Source organism: Ixodes scapularis, unplaced genomic scaffold (genome assembly GCF_016920785.2).
Source record: "Ixodes scapularis isolate PalLabHiFi unplaced genomic scaffold, ASM1692078v2 PGA_scaffold10__122_contigs__length_95168666, whole genome shotgun sequence".
Taxonomy (NCBI): Eukaryota; Metazoa; Arthropoda; class Arachnida; order Ixodida; family Ixodidae; genus Ixodes; species Ixodes scapularis.
The window spans coordinates 35769747-35785732 of record NW_024609836.1 but is presented as its reverse complement, the minus strand read 5'-3'; the positions used below and the strand labels follow the sequence as shown (position 1 = coordinate 35785732).

Genomic DNA, 15986 nt, shown 5'->3' with positions numbered 1-15986 from the left:
TTTTTTTTCTCTTTTCTAACTAAATTCTAATTATTTAGGTTTTATATTATATTCTTAGAAGTTTATGTTTCATTTAATTCCGTTTAAGCATGCATTGTAATGCGGCGAAACGGCTGCTGCATCGCTATCACCGATCACTAGCGCCCGCTGCGCCGCCGCTGGAAAATCTGGCAAAAAAATCACGGAAAACGAACGAGCAAAACGGCAAAACGCTCCAACCTAAATGACCTAAACGCCTAAACAACCTAAACGCGATCAAGAATGCGGCCGACTGACGTACACTGAAACCTAAGATCACCGCTACAACGACATCGGCTCACCCAGCCTCCCAGCGTTGGGCAAAACCAGCAATATCATTGAGCGCACGAAACCTGCCAAACCCACGGAACCATCCACAGCAAGATCACAGCACCGCAAAACTGGCAACTCAAGACATCGAGCCATCCCACGAAGCGCTCTCGTTGAAGTCGCTGCTCGTACTCGCGAAATCGTGATCTGCGGCAAGTGCGGCCTGGATTAGTTCACACAACTTGTTCGAGAAGCTCGATGGCGGACCCGAACGTGTCGCACCACCACGTGAAGCAGGAGAGCGGCGCCAGCAGCCCCGGAGAGCCGAGCAGCAACGGCAGCGCGGGCGGCGGCGGCGGCGGCCGCGGCAGCCCCTCGGGCCAGTCGCTGTCCGAGCTCCTGCTGCAGCTCGAAGACTACAGCCCGACGCTGCCGGACGCCGTGACGGCGCACTACCTGAACACGGCGGGCTTCGAGGCGAGCGACCCGCGGGTCGTGCGCCTCGTCTCGCTCGCGGCCCAGAAGTTCCTGTCGGACATCACCAACGACGCGCTGCAGCACTGCAAGATGCGCGGCGCGGGACAGAGCAAGAAGGCGAGCAAGGACAAGCGATACACGCTCACCATGGAGGATCTGAGTCCCGCCCTGCACGAGTACGGCATCAACGTCAAGAAGCCCCACTACTTCGTCTGAAACGACCCGCGCCCGCCGACCAGCATGGACCGCGGATGGTCTGGGAAGATCCTTCGGTGCCAGGGATCATCCCTGCGATGCCCCAGATTATCCTTTCGGTGCTTCTGTCTTAGCCCGCGTTTGTTGTTGTGTTTGTGGGTATGCTCCTTAAGATGACTGCGGGTGTGTCCAGTGTGTCAACGAATGCTTCGTTGACCATTCGGCCCCCTTTTCTTTCTCTTTTGTCTCGTTTAACTCTGGGTTATCCCAGTGCCTGCGGGCGTGGAATTGATTTCGGTTAGTGTCGCGAGTTTTTTTGTTGAGAAAGCTCGTGCTACGTCTAAAACCTCGCGGAGGTTGCAGCTGTAGCGCCAGTGCCTTTTGAGTAAATGCCCACTCGGATGGAACGTACCCTTCTTTCCTGTTGATTTTCCGCGCTACAAGTGACGCGTGGACAAACAGAATATTCACCAGCACTGGAGAACGATATTGCATGCAGGCTGTGTGTGTATCCACGATGAAAACCAGCGACTGAAGGAGCTACCTAAAAAGGCTGGCAGATTTGTATTTGTCCGTCCTCGGTCATCAGTATCCATGGCTTAATAATTTCTCGGTCCCTGCTCCCTGTTGTGCGTGCATGCCCAGGGCATGGCACCCTGCCGAATTCTCTGGAGCCGCCTCAGAAATATTCAGGCGACAAATGTTCATTCATCGCCTCGTGCCACCTTGCCATTCCCTCGTTGAGAAAGTGCTCGGTTCGTGCATAAATAAGCAGTACTTTTTCGGCCTGCACCTATCTGAAACCTGCATGCACCAGTAAGCAACCGGTAGTCGCGTTTTCTCCTTGGAACCCTTAGATCGCCAAACGAAATGGGGTTGAATCTGCTTCATCTAGAGCGAAGTGCAGTATACAGACTTCATACCGACATTGAATACGAGCTAACCTCAGTTTGTAGCAAGCGGAGTACCGACAGTAGCCTGAAGCGCAACCTTCACGGTTGGGTTCTGTTGTACTGATTGCAGTTCCTACTGCTGCTCGCTCTGAGTGAGCTCTCCAGTGTCGGACTCTTTTGTAAGAGGCATTGCGTTTAGCGTCCTCTCCCAACCATGTATTGAAACTGGTCCCAAAGTGGCAACAAATGACGTTGCAAAAGCCCGAGTGTCGGGCTGTCGGATGTGGCACTCTTGGCAATTCGTTGTTGAAGTTCCGTAAAAAGCACAAGCGAATGCAAGTGTCGTCGTCACGGCGTCCAAATTTCTGGCTGCCAGAGCTACCATAGACTGTCAAGCTGGACAGATCACCTTTTTGGACCCGGTAAAACCAAGCCGCCTCGGTGGCTTTGAGTCAAGGTGCCAGCCTACGGATCCCCAGTTGGCGGGTTCAAAACCCAGCCGAGGTGCCAGCAATCCAACGGAGGCTTATTGCGGAAAAGGCACTGTGAAACCGAGATTTCTTTGCTGCACATCAAAGGATCCCTGGGCCCTGGACAGTCGAAATTAATCCTTGGTCCTCCGCCGCGGCATGCCAGACGGTCTTGGCCGGTTTTCACACGTGAAACCCCCAAATTTGACTTTGTTGGACCCGGTAAACACGCCAGTCAGAGACGCATTCAGGGCACTGCACTTCAGAGCAACGACGTTTCAGCCATCAGATGGATGGATGGATGCTAGCGGCATTATAACGTGTGGTAGCTTGCGCCACCTAGTCTAGTTCTTTGAATCATTAGCTTCGTTCGATTTTCCTGCCGCGGTGCAGAAAAGTGTAGGGCGGTGTACTTCCAGTATGTGTATTGAGATGGACTGAAAGTACATTGCCCTACACTTTTCTGCATCAATACACGAGGTGCATGTAGAACCAAATATAACAACTGTAGCCAGTGATTTGAAGCTTTATCTGAAATAGCAGGAAACGGTTCTCTGTCTTCTCGAAATGTTAAAACAGTCCGCGACAGAGCAAAGCGACATGGTTTGAGCTTTCTGGCACGATGTCTAAGCCTCGGGAAGTCGCATTTTTGAATTTCAACAATTGCCAATTGTGCCCACCCTGCACTAGGCACCAAGATGGCGGCACCCACGAGAAAATCGGGGAATAGAGTGTGGATAGTTTAAGCATAGCTTAGTTAGTGACTCTAGCTGTACCTTCAACCGCAAAACTGCCAGTGTAGCGACAGGAGACGTACCGGTTGCAGGACATTTGAGGTTCATATTTGGCAGAAAGTTGCACGACACCAAAAAATTGCAGCGACCTACGTAGAGGGTGCGAACGCTGTAATGTCCTTGCCTCAAAGTCTGCGAAAGTTGATATACGCAATCGATTCAGGGAGTGTGACGCACCACATGCTTGACGAAACCCAAGAGGCTTAGGTGTTTGTCCAAAACAAAGTTTGGCATAATTGGCAACAATAATTTTATCCAATAAGAGGGCCAAAGCATTGTTACTCTGAAACACAGCTTATCTACACTTGTGGCATTGTATTGCAGGTGCAAAAGTGCTTCCCGCTGTAGCAGAGATGAAGCACCTCGTCGTACGACCAAATTTAAGCCTATTTTGTGCTACGCAAGTGGAAAAGGCAAGGAGTGTCTTTCGAATGCCCAGCCCCCGGCACGCACTCTATGCCTTTTGCCGTACCCTGGCTGTGCACTCGAGACGCCGAACCTTTGTCGTAGGTAGAGGTAAGACAACCAAAGTTCCTCCCTGGCATCGTTGCATTGTCAGCGACCTATAGGGGTTGCGCCGCTCTCAACAAATGTGGCGACAGAAAACAAGTTGTGGCATGCCACGCGCCAGCGCGTCTCACGGCGCTCGGATTTAAGCGGGCAAGTGTTGGCTTTGAAATGGTTTGCCCCAATTTTTGTTCGCTACGTTCAAAAGCTGCAGTGGTGTGTTGGCGTAAGCAAGCTTCCAGAGGCTTGGCCTCCTTCGGGGTTGGAGAGAGAAGGACTAGCTAGGTACTGTCCTATTGCGCCAACAAACATTTATAAGCGCGCAATGTCTCGTGTGCGCGGTTCTGTAGGTTGCGGTTCGAGCGACCTAGGCAATGCACCGAATCGATGTTAACGACAAAGTCGCCCAGGCAAATGTTTGCCCTACACAACACGAGAAGTGATCCAAGGTGCACCTAATTTATTAGGCAGTTATAAGTCGCGTTTTTTCTTGCGGCCCCGTTATTGCTGTTATTTTCGACACTGCAAACATAAGTTTGAAGTTCAGTGGGATTTTCACGGGCCAAGCCTGGTAGGGAAGTAGTGGCAAAAGGCATTTCTGCCTGACCGGACCTCTACCACCCGCTCTTTACTGAAGTGTAAAAAGGTGGCACGGCATACAGCTTTGTAGCATTAGTTTCTGCTTCAATATGCATGTCTGTGTAAGCGAAATACATTTCATGCAACACAGTCAACAAAATTTACATTTCACACAGCACAATAAACGAAGAATGCTCAGCAGTCTTTTTGTATTCACGTCCTGTGGAGGACCCAGGGTAACCGATACAACTTTCCTCGCATTGGTGGCCATCGCGCCGAACTGCGACAACATGCAGTCGCGGAAGTCGCAAGACGAGCAGAAATCGTGAAAGGACCCTTTCGGCTAGTTCAGCGTTTTTCCATTAGTGCAGTCCGTTTTGCTGGGGTCGCGAGTAGCGTAGCGTGTGTAGGTACATGAGCACGGGCGAACGAGACGTAAAACGAAGCCACGTGTGCTTGCAGCAGTGCGGAGCTGCGGCACCGTGGAAACTGCGCTAACCTGGAGAGTGCAGCACAAAATAGTCGACTCCCAGCACAAGTAGAGGACAAGAGCCAACAACTCGTATGAATGGGAGAAGATGCTTTATATTCTGTTGCTCCCCGTGACGCTGGCGGCAAAGCCGGGCCCACAGGGTTGTGGCGACATCGGAACGCTGAGCTGCGCTTGAAGGATAGTGGGTAGACCTCAAGGCAGCTTGCTTCAAGGTCCATTCACTATCCTTCAATCGTAGCAAATCGGCGGTTGGCATCGTCTTGATGTCACGGTAACTCCCGCGCAAACAGACTGCATTGATTCCCCGCTATTACACAAGTGTTCCGAGAACGCCATTGGACTGCAGATTCGTCAACTCCGTCCTTCATTGTCGAGGAAAATGGCATCCGCTTCCCTCCCCGACAATGTCAAGCGACGCCTCCCAAGTAACAAACCCTCAGCGGTGGATTCTCCGTCGCTAAAGAAGGCCACTGTAAGGCAAACGGGATCTGAGCGCAGCATTCGGCTGGAACTCGCATTCAATCGGCGGGGGCCTCAGCCGAACACCGATGCAGCACTCGTGCGTAATCCGCGCACGGCCCTCTTTGATGACGCGGGAAAATTCGGCACTGTAGGTCGGTTCACACATCTGCACTTGGCTGCAACCGAACACTCTGCGCAGCCTAGTGGTTCCTCGCGATCGCTTATGAGCAGACAACATGGCGGTGCCCTCCGTCGGGTGGCCGTGGAAGACCCACGATTTCCTTACATTGTCTCCTTTTTTTAGGGCGGAACTGTTAAGGGCTAGGTTCCCCAGGATCATGTCCACCAGCAAAGAAATTGTGACACCGAACTCTGGACAGCTACTGCCATCTATGAGCGACGGCAGCTACGAGACAACTGGTTTCCGCCGTCGCTTAAAGATGGCGGCAACCTTTCTTCGGAGGGAGAAGAGCGGTTTGGAACGAGCGGCGATGGTGCGCAGCAGCACGAATGGATCCAAAATTGCTGCGAGGCCGCTATCGCCTAGAGTTACACTGCGTCGAACGCTTCGGATTTCCTTGCGAAAAAAGAGCAGATCCCTCGCCTGGAAAGCCACCGCTGAGAACAGAAGCTACCAGCTCCGCTGCTCTTCCTTCTTCACCAGAGTGGAAAGGCTGAAAGTTTTTTTTCCTGCACCGTTCTTCCACTATGGGCTCAAAAAACTGTTGAGAATGTTATAAACGACTACATCTCATAGATAGGATATGCACATCTGATTGCACCAATACTGCAAGACCTTCTCCAGTTAAATGGCGTTCCAGGGCTACGTCGTAGACGGCACGCCAGCACGTCCTTGCGTCGCGAGGGAGCACAAGGCTCCATGACGCACACTGTTGCAACTAAACGCGTGTGAACCGGCCATTAAGCCAAGGTCATGCCGCTAGTTACAAAAGACGGTCTGCAGAAACTGTTCGAGGCATGCTCCTTCCTTATACGACGGCAACATTGGTCATAGAAAGACTGTCTGCATGCATGTTCCAACATACGTATGTACGAAGTAAACGTGGTTCGAACATCCTCTAGGCATGTCAGCAGATATTGTGTTTGCGGCAAACAGTGTCTGTTGTATGATGTACAAGCAACTGCGGATTTAGCCTTTCTCGTCTAGGTGTTCATCGGAAGGACTCGACAGAGACAATGTCTACGACAAGTACGAACGAGAAAAAAAGGTAGTATTTTATTCATTTTTTCCAAGGCAGCGAGACAGGCCTCGGGTTGAAGGGCCTTTTGCGGCCCCTATTGGTTCCCTACTACTATACAAGTGTTCTGTGGATCTGTTGATCGCGCGCTTCGATGTCGAGGAGAAGACAACGTCTGCTTCTGTGCTCCGCTTGGGGTCAGGAGGGCTCCATGGATAGACGCAGGGCCGCCTGCAGCATCTCGTCTTCGGACAGCTGTTGCTGCTGCAGCTGCTGCTGCTGCCGACCTTGCACGTCCAGAAGGCTTTTCTGGAGTGCCTCTTGCAGTTGGCGCTCTTCGCTGGTTGGGGCTCGATCCGCCTGGCACTCTGGCAGCGCACCCACCACCACGAAGATGGAGTAGCCTGCAAGGACGGGACACGTTTTAGGACGGTCTCGCGTATTAACGCAAAATAGGTTGAAAGGCCAAGGTCCGCTTCATGCTTTCCACTTTTCCCCTCGCAGTTTAGGAAAGGAGGGTGCTAAAAGGATTTTTCTTCCCCGCAGAAAACCGAGGTTGTACTTTGACCTTTAAAGGCTCAATTCACACATTTGCATTTGACTGCAATTGAGTGCAATGTGTCCTCTTGTAACTGCTTAACACATTGGCGTCATTTATTGGCTGGACCACGAACACTTTCAACCTCTGTGTAACTAGGCTGAAGCCTTAGCAGTATTTTCGAGACCGAATCTGCATGCTATCCAAGAGAAATCATCACTCATAGCGTCGTGAGAGCTATTTCAAGCCTACGGTGGAAGAATGCTGTGTAAAAAATTATACAAGTACATATGCAGGTCAGTAATGTTCTAGGTCTACCCAATATGCGGTGCCAGTGTGTTCATAGCGGTTGGAGGAGATCACGGTCAGTCAGACACAAAATATGTCAACCAGGCTGGGATCCCCAAGGAAGGCGCGACAAGGTGCCACGAAAAACCGTCGCACACCCGCCAAATTCAGCGGGCTGCAACTCTCATTAAGTTTGGCAGGTGGTGTACACGTGATGCCGTCGCATAACAGTGACGTCGCGTCATGCCGCGACTTGACCGGCGTGACATTGTGCGACACCACGACATGGTCATGTGTCCGGTTCTAGAGTGGTGTGGCAATGCATCCCACGACACTATTCGTGTCACGCCATCCCAGTGCAGCTGCAAAAACAGGACACTTCCTGTATCCCGATTTTATCCCTAAGATTAAGATACACTAGTTTATTTAACACGCTGGCAGGCCCTAGAAGCAAGCTGGAGAGGTTCTTCAAAATATGAGGCGGGGATGCAGACTACCGTAAAATACCGGGCAAGTGCCCACTCAAAATTGAGAGATAATCGCGGAAAAATGAGGGATGGGCGCTTGTTCGGTCATCAGTTTTACATATAAATGTACTGTGCACATTTTCACAAATTTGGAAATGGGCGCTTAGTGTGGAATGGGCGGATGCGCGGTATTCTACGGTAGTATGTTTTTATCCCGCGACTCCAACGACCACTCGCCCCCAAATAATTGCCGTAAGCGAGAAAGAACAAAGAAACTGGTTGTCTTTTTGGCATTTCCAAAAGGCATTCTAAATGGATGGCGTTTGTAGGACAGGGCCAGCAGCATTATGTCATGGCGTTGCAAACGCCACGCTGTACCTATGCGGAGCACAAGTTTGTCCGCTTCTTGCACAGGTGTTGGGATGATGTCAGAACGCCAAGCTCTTATTGGCTGATTGAAAAAATCAGTGTGTAGAACCGAAAAAAATACGGGTTCGGTTACGGTTCAGGTAAATTTATTTTGTTCTGGTTCAGTTCCGGTTCGATTATTTCGATCCGCGAACTGGTTCGCAAACCAGTTCGGGGCGCTAAACCGGTTCGCGAACCGGTTCGGAAATGATAAATGACAAATTGCAACATCAAAATAAATTGCAAATAAAACATCTGAAATCAGCACATACGAAACGGGATACATCGTAGTGTAAGGCTCAGGGATTTCTACCAGGAATGGTTTCTTTATGTGCACTCAAAGGTTACCTCACCGACGTTTACGCATTTGGACTTCATCTAATTGGGTCCGACGCAGCAGCTGTAAAATCCGCGACCTCCTTACAAACCCACTTACAAGTAGAACTTGCTAACTATCCCGCCACCTCGGCGTGTAAGCAATTGAAGGAACAGTGGGGAGAAAATACAGCTTTCTTTATTTGAACTAGCCTTCGGTAACTCAAATTAGACCCTTAAAGAAGTTTTCATTAAACAAGATACGGAATATGAAAAACACTTCACCGAACGCAACGCCAGAAGGATGTAATAGGATAAATATTAAAATAGAAGAGTTCGCTGTCTCACAAATATGTTAGCTTCTAAGTGCCTATACGAAACCGGACAGCATTATTATCAAACTCCACAGCCTTTTCTTTTCTCATTCCGATAAAAGCAAGCTTCGAGAACTCGCGCGTTCTAGAAACGTGTTATGAAATGAGCACACAGCAGCATTTAGGATTTACGAGATTGTAGAAAAATAAAACCCCATGACGGCGATATTTTTTTTTTTGCACAGCCTTCCAATTCCTTTTCTTCCGTGCAAGCCGCGACTAGCGCAATACTGGTTCCTATGTCAAGATTCATGGATGCAGCGTTTGTCAAGATTCATGGGTGCAGTGTTTATATTCCTAAGACTGAGTGGAGAAGAAAAATATTTAAGCGAGGTGTGTGTCAGTTGACGGCACTTAAAAAACAAATGGCATTTATAGCACATTCATTGTCAACAGCGCGTCGCCGAACCGTTTTGACATGAGCTGGTAACCGTTATTTTTTTTCCGGTTCAGTTCCGGTTCGGGTTTATCGCGATAACAATATAACGGTTCGGGTTCGGGTTCAGTTCCGGAAAAAATACCGGTTCGGTTCCGGCTTTCGGTTCGGTTCGGTTCCGGTTCGACACCCTGGAAAAAATATAGTGGGTCGACCTCAAGGTCGACCCATTATATTTTAGGTCTACCCAGTATCCTTTCAATCAAAGCCAATCAGAACTTGGGGTCACTCTGATGTCACCACAACCCCTGCGCAAGAAGCAGACGACTTGCCCTCCGCATAACCGCCGCTCGTTTTAAAGTGCCCTTCAGATGACACTGCAGTGTCGCGTGACACTGTGGCGCCATTGGGGCTACATTTACGGATGCGAAAAGCCTTGGAGCCTCAAAGCTCCTAAATGCGCAATGCTGTGCATTTAGAAGCAACTGCCGCCTGCGACGTCACAATTGATCTTTCGGCTGCCCGCCGCACACCACTTCGCGCGAGCATCAGGGGTTTCACGGCACCTGTTAGGACATTGTGCCTGCAATGAACCTTTTTCCAGTAAGCCTCCGCACATGTGCACCACGCCCCCAACCCTTTCTTACCGCTGTCGCCATTATCGGAGGGTGCCCCTCCGCACGATTAATACTGTTGGCACCTATTTTTGCGCATGTTTCGTCTTTCTTGGCAATTCTTTTTTGAGTGTCGGTGGTACAGGGAATAAAAAGTAATGGAATCCAACACGACCGCATGATGCCAATGTGTTCTGACGGGTGGGGGCATGTTGGGCTGCCCTTCCTTTGTAGTTCGCGGACGAGCCCCCAGACTCGAAAAGATCCATTGTGGCATTTCTAACGAAGTATATGCGGTAGATGCTACAGCAGCAAGGACGAGCGTACAGGCAGTTCCCATAATTCATTGCATGAGGCATTTTTGCATGTTTGCAAACGGCCCACAGAAAAGCTTTGGCACAGCAATAAATGCATTGCTCAAACGAGAGTTGCCAGAGAAAAACCCAATTTCGGCAGAAAAAGAAAAATATTAATATTTTAGCCAGCGCCCGATATCACTTCCCTGCAGCCACTGATTTGTAGCAGGCGGCCACCTTTTTTGTTGCTTCCGTTAACAAATGGCTCGAAGGTGTTTTTTCATTTTATTCTTGTCTGCGAATGATGCTTCGTAACAGACCGCCATTCATCACTCACATTAACAGAGAAACCATCTGCTGATATTTGCTCGCTCTTTGAGAGACAGATTAAATCTTGCTCTTATGGCGACGGAAATCGGACCCCTGGGCCAGTTTGCCGGTGAATGCAGCCGTCTCCCAGGCGGTTAATACAGCTGCAAGCAGGATTTTCAGGTCACGCGACCGGCTCCATGGGGACAAGAGCCTTAGGGTACCTAGCATTCCAGGCAAGTGTCTGTCATAAGTCCGTCTCTGCTTCAATTGCTCAAGCCCAATTTTCTGCGCAGAGAGAAAGTGAGCCGGCTCGAAATGTAAGTGAAGTCAATCGTACTTGAGCACTTTAAGAGCAGCATGCAAAGTTATTTCTGGGGAGGGCCGTGTTAAGCGAAAACTAAAGAAAACGGCGGACAAGGCTCACATCTGCCAAGCGGAGTCGGCTGGAACGCTGGGTATTTTCTCCTTGGGGAGCCAGTCATGAGACCTCAAAATTCCTCTCGCGGCTACGTCAGCCGCCAGCAAAGACGCCCGTTTTCGCCGACAAACCGGCCACGGGGAAGAAGGGGGGGTGTTACCTTCCTGCTGCAGCTGCACCAGGAACAGGGCGAGGTAGGTGCTGGAGATGGGCTCGGGCCCCGGGAGCAGGGAGTTGAGGTTGAACCAGTGGCCGCCCAGCCTGCGCACCGTGAACCAGTGGTCCTTGTAGTTGCAGATGTACGCCTGCTGCTGCCTGCACACCACAGAGAAGGGGAGCGAGCACGGCATCATCTAGGGAAGGACGCCGGAAGTTTCCCCACGGGGCCTAGAACCGACTTGTGTGGTTAGTGTCCTATTGTGACCATGCCTCCATTTTTAAGCGTCTGTTAGTCTGCTATGTTCAGGCTGACTCCCCCAAGTAACACCCGCAAAACAATTATATACCCGGACATGTTATTTCTAAAGTTGAAAATAAAAGCAAAAAAATAAGCTCAAATTAAAAAAATAAACACACACACACAGAGGGGTACTGTCAACAAGAGAGACTGAGTTCACTCTCCCAGTACACTCTAAGCAGAACACAGATAGATTCTTTATATTTGAAGACTACCAGGTAAAGGAGCAAACAAAGACCAAAGGGGATGGAGCTCACATGCAGTTGCGAAGCATCACTGAAAACGCTGCGATTGCTTCCTTGTCTGTACGTCAGAAAAGGCTTCTATCATTTTTTTTTTTTTTTTAAATCTTCAATAAATGGTTGTTTGCAATTTATTTCGGTTATGAACAAATTTCTACACCGTGCCCGCACTGCCCCGGCTCGCGTTATAGCGTGCACCAGTGCACAGAGTTCTGTATCTGCCCCTACCGTGCTGCACGTGTGAACTGGCCTTTAAGTATTACACCGAAACCACGGCGGCTTCCACACTCACGTGGGGTCCGCCTGGGCCGCCTGTGCCACGGGGTCGCTGCTGCTGTAGGGCACAATGTCTAGGCCCCACACCTTGAGGGCGCTGGCGATCACTTGCACTGAGAAGTAGCCGCTGTCGTCCAGATTTCCCGACGGTTGCTGCATAGCGGCCAAGTAAAGTCTCTCAGTCTCGCGCGGCCCTCCGTATCTAGAAAGCAACACACTAAACAGAGCCACTAAGTACGCTACAGAGTATAGACAGTCCGTTCCCCAATAGTCTCGAGGGCGCCGCCATTTTGTTGCCCATAGTCGGCGACGGGTTGAGAATGCAGCAGATGCATTGCCTCCAGCGTGAGCTTTCTGCACCTGGCATGCATAGCCAGAGCCCGACGAAAGGCAAGCAGCACGTGCTGGATGCAGAGCTTCTGCTGCATCTTGAACTGTGCGACTTCCTGGGCTTCAGCTATGGCGCCGGGAAGCTCGGGCGACGTCGTCTTGCTCTGTTGCAGACGATGTAAACGTTTCTGGAGGACGGTAAAGCGTTTCCCACAATTTCGGATCACTGGCAACGATAATTCCAAACAACGAGACTGCTGAAGTTTTATTTCTCTCAAGCATAGCTAACTGAGTGGCTCTTATACTGAATAAGACAATATCTTCCCTCTCGTTGGAGGTGCCCCCGTCGGGTCGGCTCCAACAGCAGTGTGCCCGCTGCCTTTATTTCTTACAATAGAAATCCCTCCCACACTCCCTACATGTCTTCCTGCCTAACGTGGCACTCGTGACGCACCAACACCACCTGGGTGACAGGGCTGTTCGGCTAGGGCTCATGTCCCCTGTAAGAGGGAGCCCCGCTGAGTGCCAATGCCACACTCGTGTCCTGTCTGTCCCTGTGCCAATAGGTGAGCTAGAAAATTTGGTACTATGGCCTCATTGTTTGAGATGTGTTGACCCCACACACAGACGGCCTCTTCTGAACAAAGAAAGAAAAAAAAGTGCCCATCCATTCTGTTATATAACACTGGGAATTATATAAAACTCTTTAGTTAATTGGCAAACTAATTAACCTGTTTTGCCTCTTTCCTAGGGCCACCTGGTCATCATCTTGGACCCTTGTAGCAGAACTCAAAAATACTGGGTTCAACACATCCCCCCTGCCTGTCTCAATCTAGATGAGCATCGTACCGACGTGCGGTTGTGTACCACTACTGCGTGATGCACGTTAAAGGGACACAGACACACCCCCAAAATTTGTTTTATTTTTTGACAGAACATTTATTATGTGTCAGAAGACTACCCAATCATTATTTTGCTACAGCATTATGTATATTTTTATTAAAGTAAAAAAACGTAACTGCTCCAAACTGAGCTGCGGAGGAAGAAGGAATATAGAGGAGGAGAGAGTTGGCGGAAGTTGGGTGGATGCACAAATTTTTTTTCTTCATCAACGAATATGCGGCTATTTAGAAGCCACAAAAACTGGGTATCATATTTCTTTTCTATCTTTACGACTGTGTGTGTGCCCTCAACGACCCACAACTTCGATTATATGTAGTGGTTGTGCCTATGCCATAGAAACCGGCACGTGACCCCGGAGATGAGTGAGCGCGACTCAAATTGGCCAGCTCTCGATCGGCGGTTTTCGGGCGGAAAGAAAACGAATTTCAAGCCGCAAACAGTGTTCTAGGTAGTTGGGCTCTCATATGCCATGTGCAAATAAAAACCTTGGCGAGCATAAATACCCTGTCAGTGTCCCTTTAAAAACCCCAGGCTGGCGGTTATACTGCACTACCTGAATTTCTCATTTACAGCTGAGACACAGATGCCCACTGAGGCTGACTGACTTCTGGTCGTATACACGTATACACAAGATTATTATTTACTGGGACCCACTGCTAAAAAAAACTCTTAACGCAAATCAACTTTTTTTTTTTTTTTAAGGAAAATATGTTTTGTATACAACAGCACGCTGCCCCCCTCCCTAAGCCCAAGTCATGGAGATTCAAGCATCCCAGCCACCCAAAAAGTAGTTTCGGCTACGCCAACGGGGCTAGCAGCTTCCCGCGTCACCTCCACACCCGAACGAGCCGAAAGCAAGGACACTCACATGCATAAAGAGTCGGTAGTCGTCGCTGTTCACGCCGCCCTCAGCCATCGTCTGCCGCTCCTGCTCGTCGATCTGGCGTGCCAGTGCTGCCAGGTCGACGGGGGTGAAGTACTCGCCCTGGAGCAGCACGTTGAGGCAGTGCTGGGCGCACAGGGATCCCTCTTGCTGCACACGGAGAATTCCAGACGGGTCAGTCTAGGGACTACAAAAGGACTCCTACTAGAACGACTCAGTTGGGAAAGCGCCATAGGAGCCTGCTTTGGAGGGGTGGCTCCAACCTGCACTTCAGTGCTACACTCGGCAAGATCGTGGCGCCACAGTTTCTACCACAGTGGTCACCCCGGGGAATGTACCGCAGCAGAAAAGAAAGCACAATAAAATCTGAGGTGTCTGCAAAGTGAACTTTTGCTGACCCCGCTGTTGCAAAACGGATTATGTAGTGCAAACTACAAAAACTAAACGGATTGATTGTTAAGGGTCGCAGCTGTATTCGAATCAGGGTTACTGTGCTTCGGTTCCAGTGGATGCAAGAGGTCTGCATCCCAAGGGCAAGCTACCTGGCCAAGTTGTTTTAGTAACTTCAAACCCCTCCAACATATCTATAGATCTTTCCAACGCTTATATAGCCCCGCAAAAAAATGCAGAGTCATTGGGCTATGGACGCAGGGTGTCCGACATTATGCAAAAGAAACTACTGCACGTGCTTGAAACCACAGCCCAAAAGACAAAGGTGTCAGCATGTAGAAGGCACGGGGCATTCACTGGCTGCCACTGCAAAGTCCGTGGCTACCGAGCACATTGCGATGGCAAGCTTCGACGGCACTTTTGCAATGTGCATTCCACACTATCGAGGTTACCAGTCTAAGCAGATAAGTATGAGCTCATTCTGAGCATGCGCTGTGAACGGGACACTAAAATATGTCCAGTGGATATCCCCTACGGCGTCAAACATCCCAGCTATCTGACAAAAAGCATTGCAATGGTTTACAAGTTCAGACTCGTGCTAACAACCGCCGGCTGGAGCCTCAATAAGAGTGCTGAAATGACGGTGTCACAAACACTACCTAGATAGGAAAGCCGTAGTGTTGGATTTTCTACGCCGCCAACACAAGGCCAGCGTGCATGCAGACTGGACACGAGCGCTGTGTCAACGTTCGGCTGGGACACCTGTTCAACATAGAATGTTCAGCGCTACAACCTTGTTATCTAGACGTTGCCGCAGCCCTATAGTGGCAGTTTTTGTCAGTAGAGGCCGCAGTTCTAGGCAGTGAAGCATTTTGTACGGCATAGTAGGAGGTGACATGTTTAAGGTGTTGCGAACCTTAGTGAGGTCTGTTTGCCCCTTGGTTATCTCTTTTTCTTAGACTTCAATAGCTGCAACAGCCCGAGAGAGACCTTTCTGCGCACCGCTGGCGCATGACGTCACAAGACTCTACTGGCGATCCCTCCTTGCTGGTGCCGACGGACCACTTATGCGAGGCTAACACAGTAGAGGGAGCACGTGCTGGAGACCAGAGACCCGCCGAACCAACGCCAGTGGCTCATTCCAACGACATCGCCGCGTTTGACAAGGGCGCCGAAGAACGACTCGCGTAACGTTGATCATGGTAAACCACATCCTCCGTCAGTGACTGCACAGAGGCAACCTCACCTTCTCGTGGAAGATGCCCTCCATCCTGAGCTCCCTGAGCTAGAGCACGGGGTAGACACCCGAACTAAAGTTGCATACCGATGGCACGGAATGCGAAGACATTCACGTGGATTCGCTGAACGGAACGGAGGCCGGACACCGCCGGCGTTCGTTCGGCAATCACAAGCCGAAGAAAGTTGCCGTGGACAGATACACACAGACTGAAGCCTTTTCACGCGTAGGTGGATGCCTTTTTTGTAGGCGAGCCGGCGCCTCCTATTCAAGCCTTCGATGGGCACAACACCAACCACCGTCAACAACACACGCACACGCGCACCCAAAAAAAAAACCTACGCACAACAAATAGATGCAAGTAGACGGTGACTCGCGCTACCTTTTGGCGATTCCTAGGACCAAGACCTAGGACTAGGACCACGTCAGAGTTTCGATTTCGCTCGAGTACTTCGCAAGATTTAAATAAAATAAAAAAAAAATAAGTTGATTTTTTATAATAATT

The 15986-nt window shown here is 50.1% G+C and overlaps 2 protein-coding genes across 2 annotated transcripts; one reads left to right on the top strand and one right to left on the bottom strand.

Annotated features, from left to right (window-relative positions):
* Positions 1–152: 152 nt before the first annotated feature.
* Positions 153–1371, top strand: LOC8032269 (transcription initiation factor TFIID subunit 10). The gene has a single exon (XM_040504005.2). It carries the CDS (start codon positions 547–549, stop codon positions 979–981), a length of 435 nt encoding a protein of 144 aa, XP_040359939.1. The 5' UTR covers positions 153–546; the 3' UTR covers positions 982–1371.
* A 5002-nt stretch (positions 1372–6373) lies between these two features.
* LOC8032270 (ataxin-3) lies at positions 6374–15851 on the bottom strand. Its single transcript, XM_002409347.5, has 5 exons — positions 15491–15851; positions 13840–14004; positions 11755–11891; positions 10924–11078; positions 6374–6761 (listed from the first exon to the last, which is right to left on the bottom strand). Exons 1-5 carry the CDS (start codon positions 15512–15514, stop codon positions 6556–6558), a joined length of 687 nt encoding a protein of 228 aa, XP_002409391.2. The 5' UTR covers positions 15515–15851; the 3' UTR covers positions 6374–6555.
* Between the last annotated feature and the right edge of the window lie 135 nt (positions 15852–15986).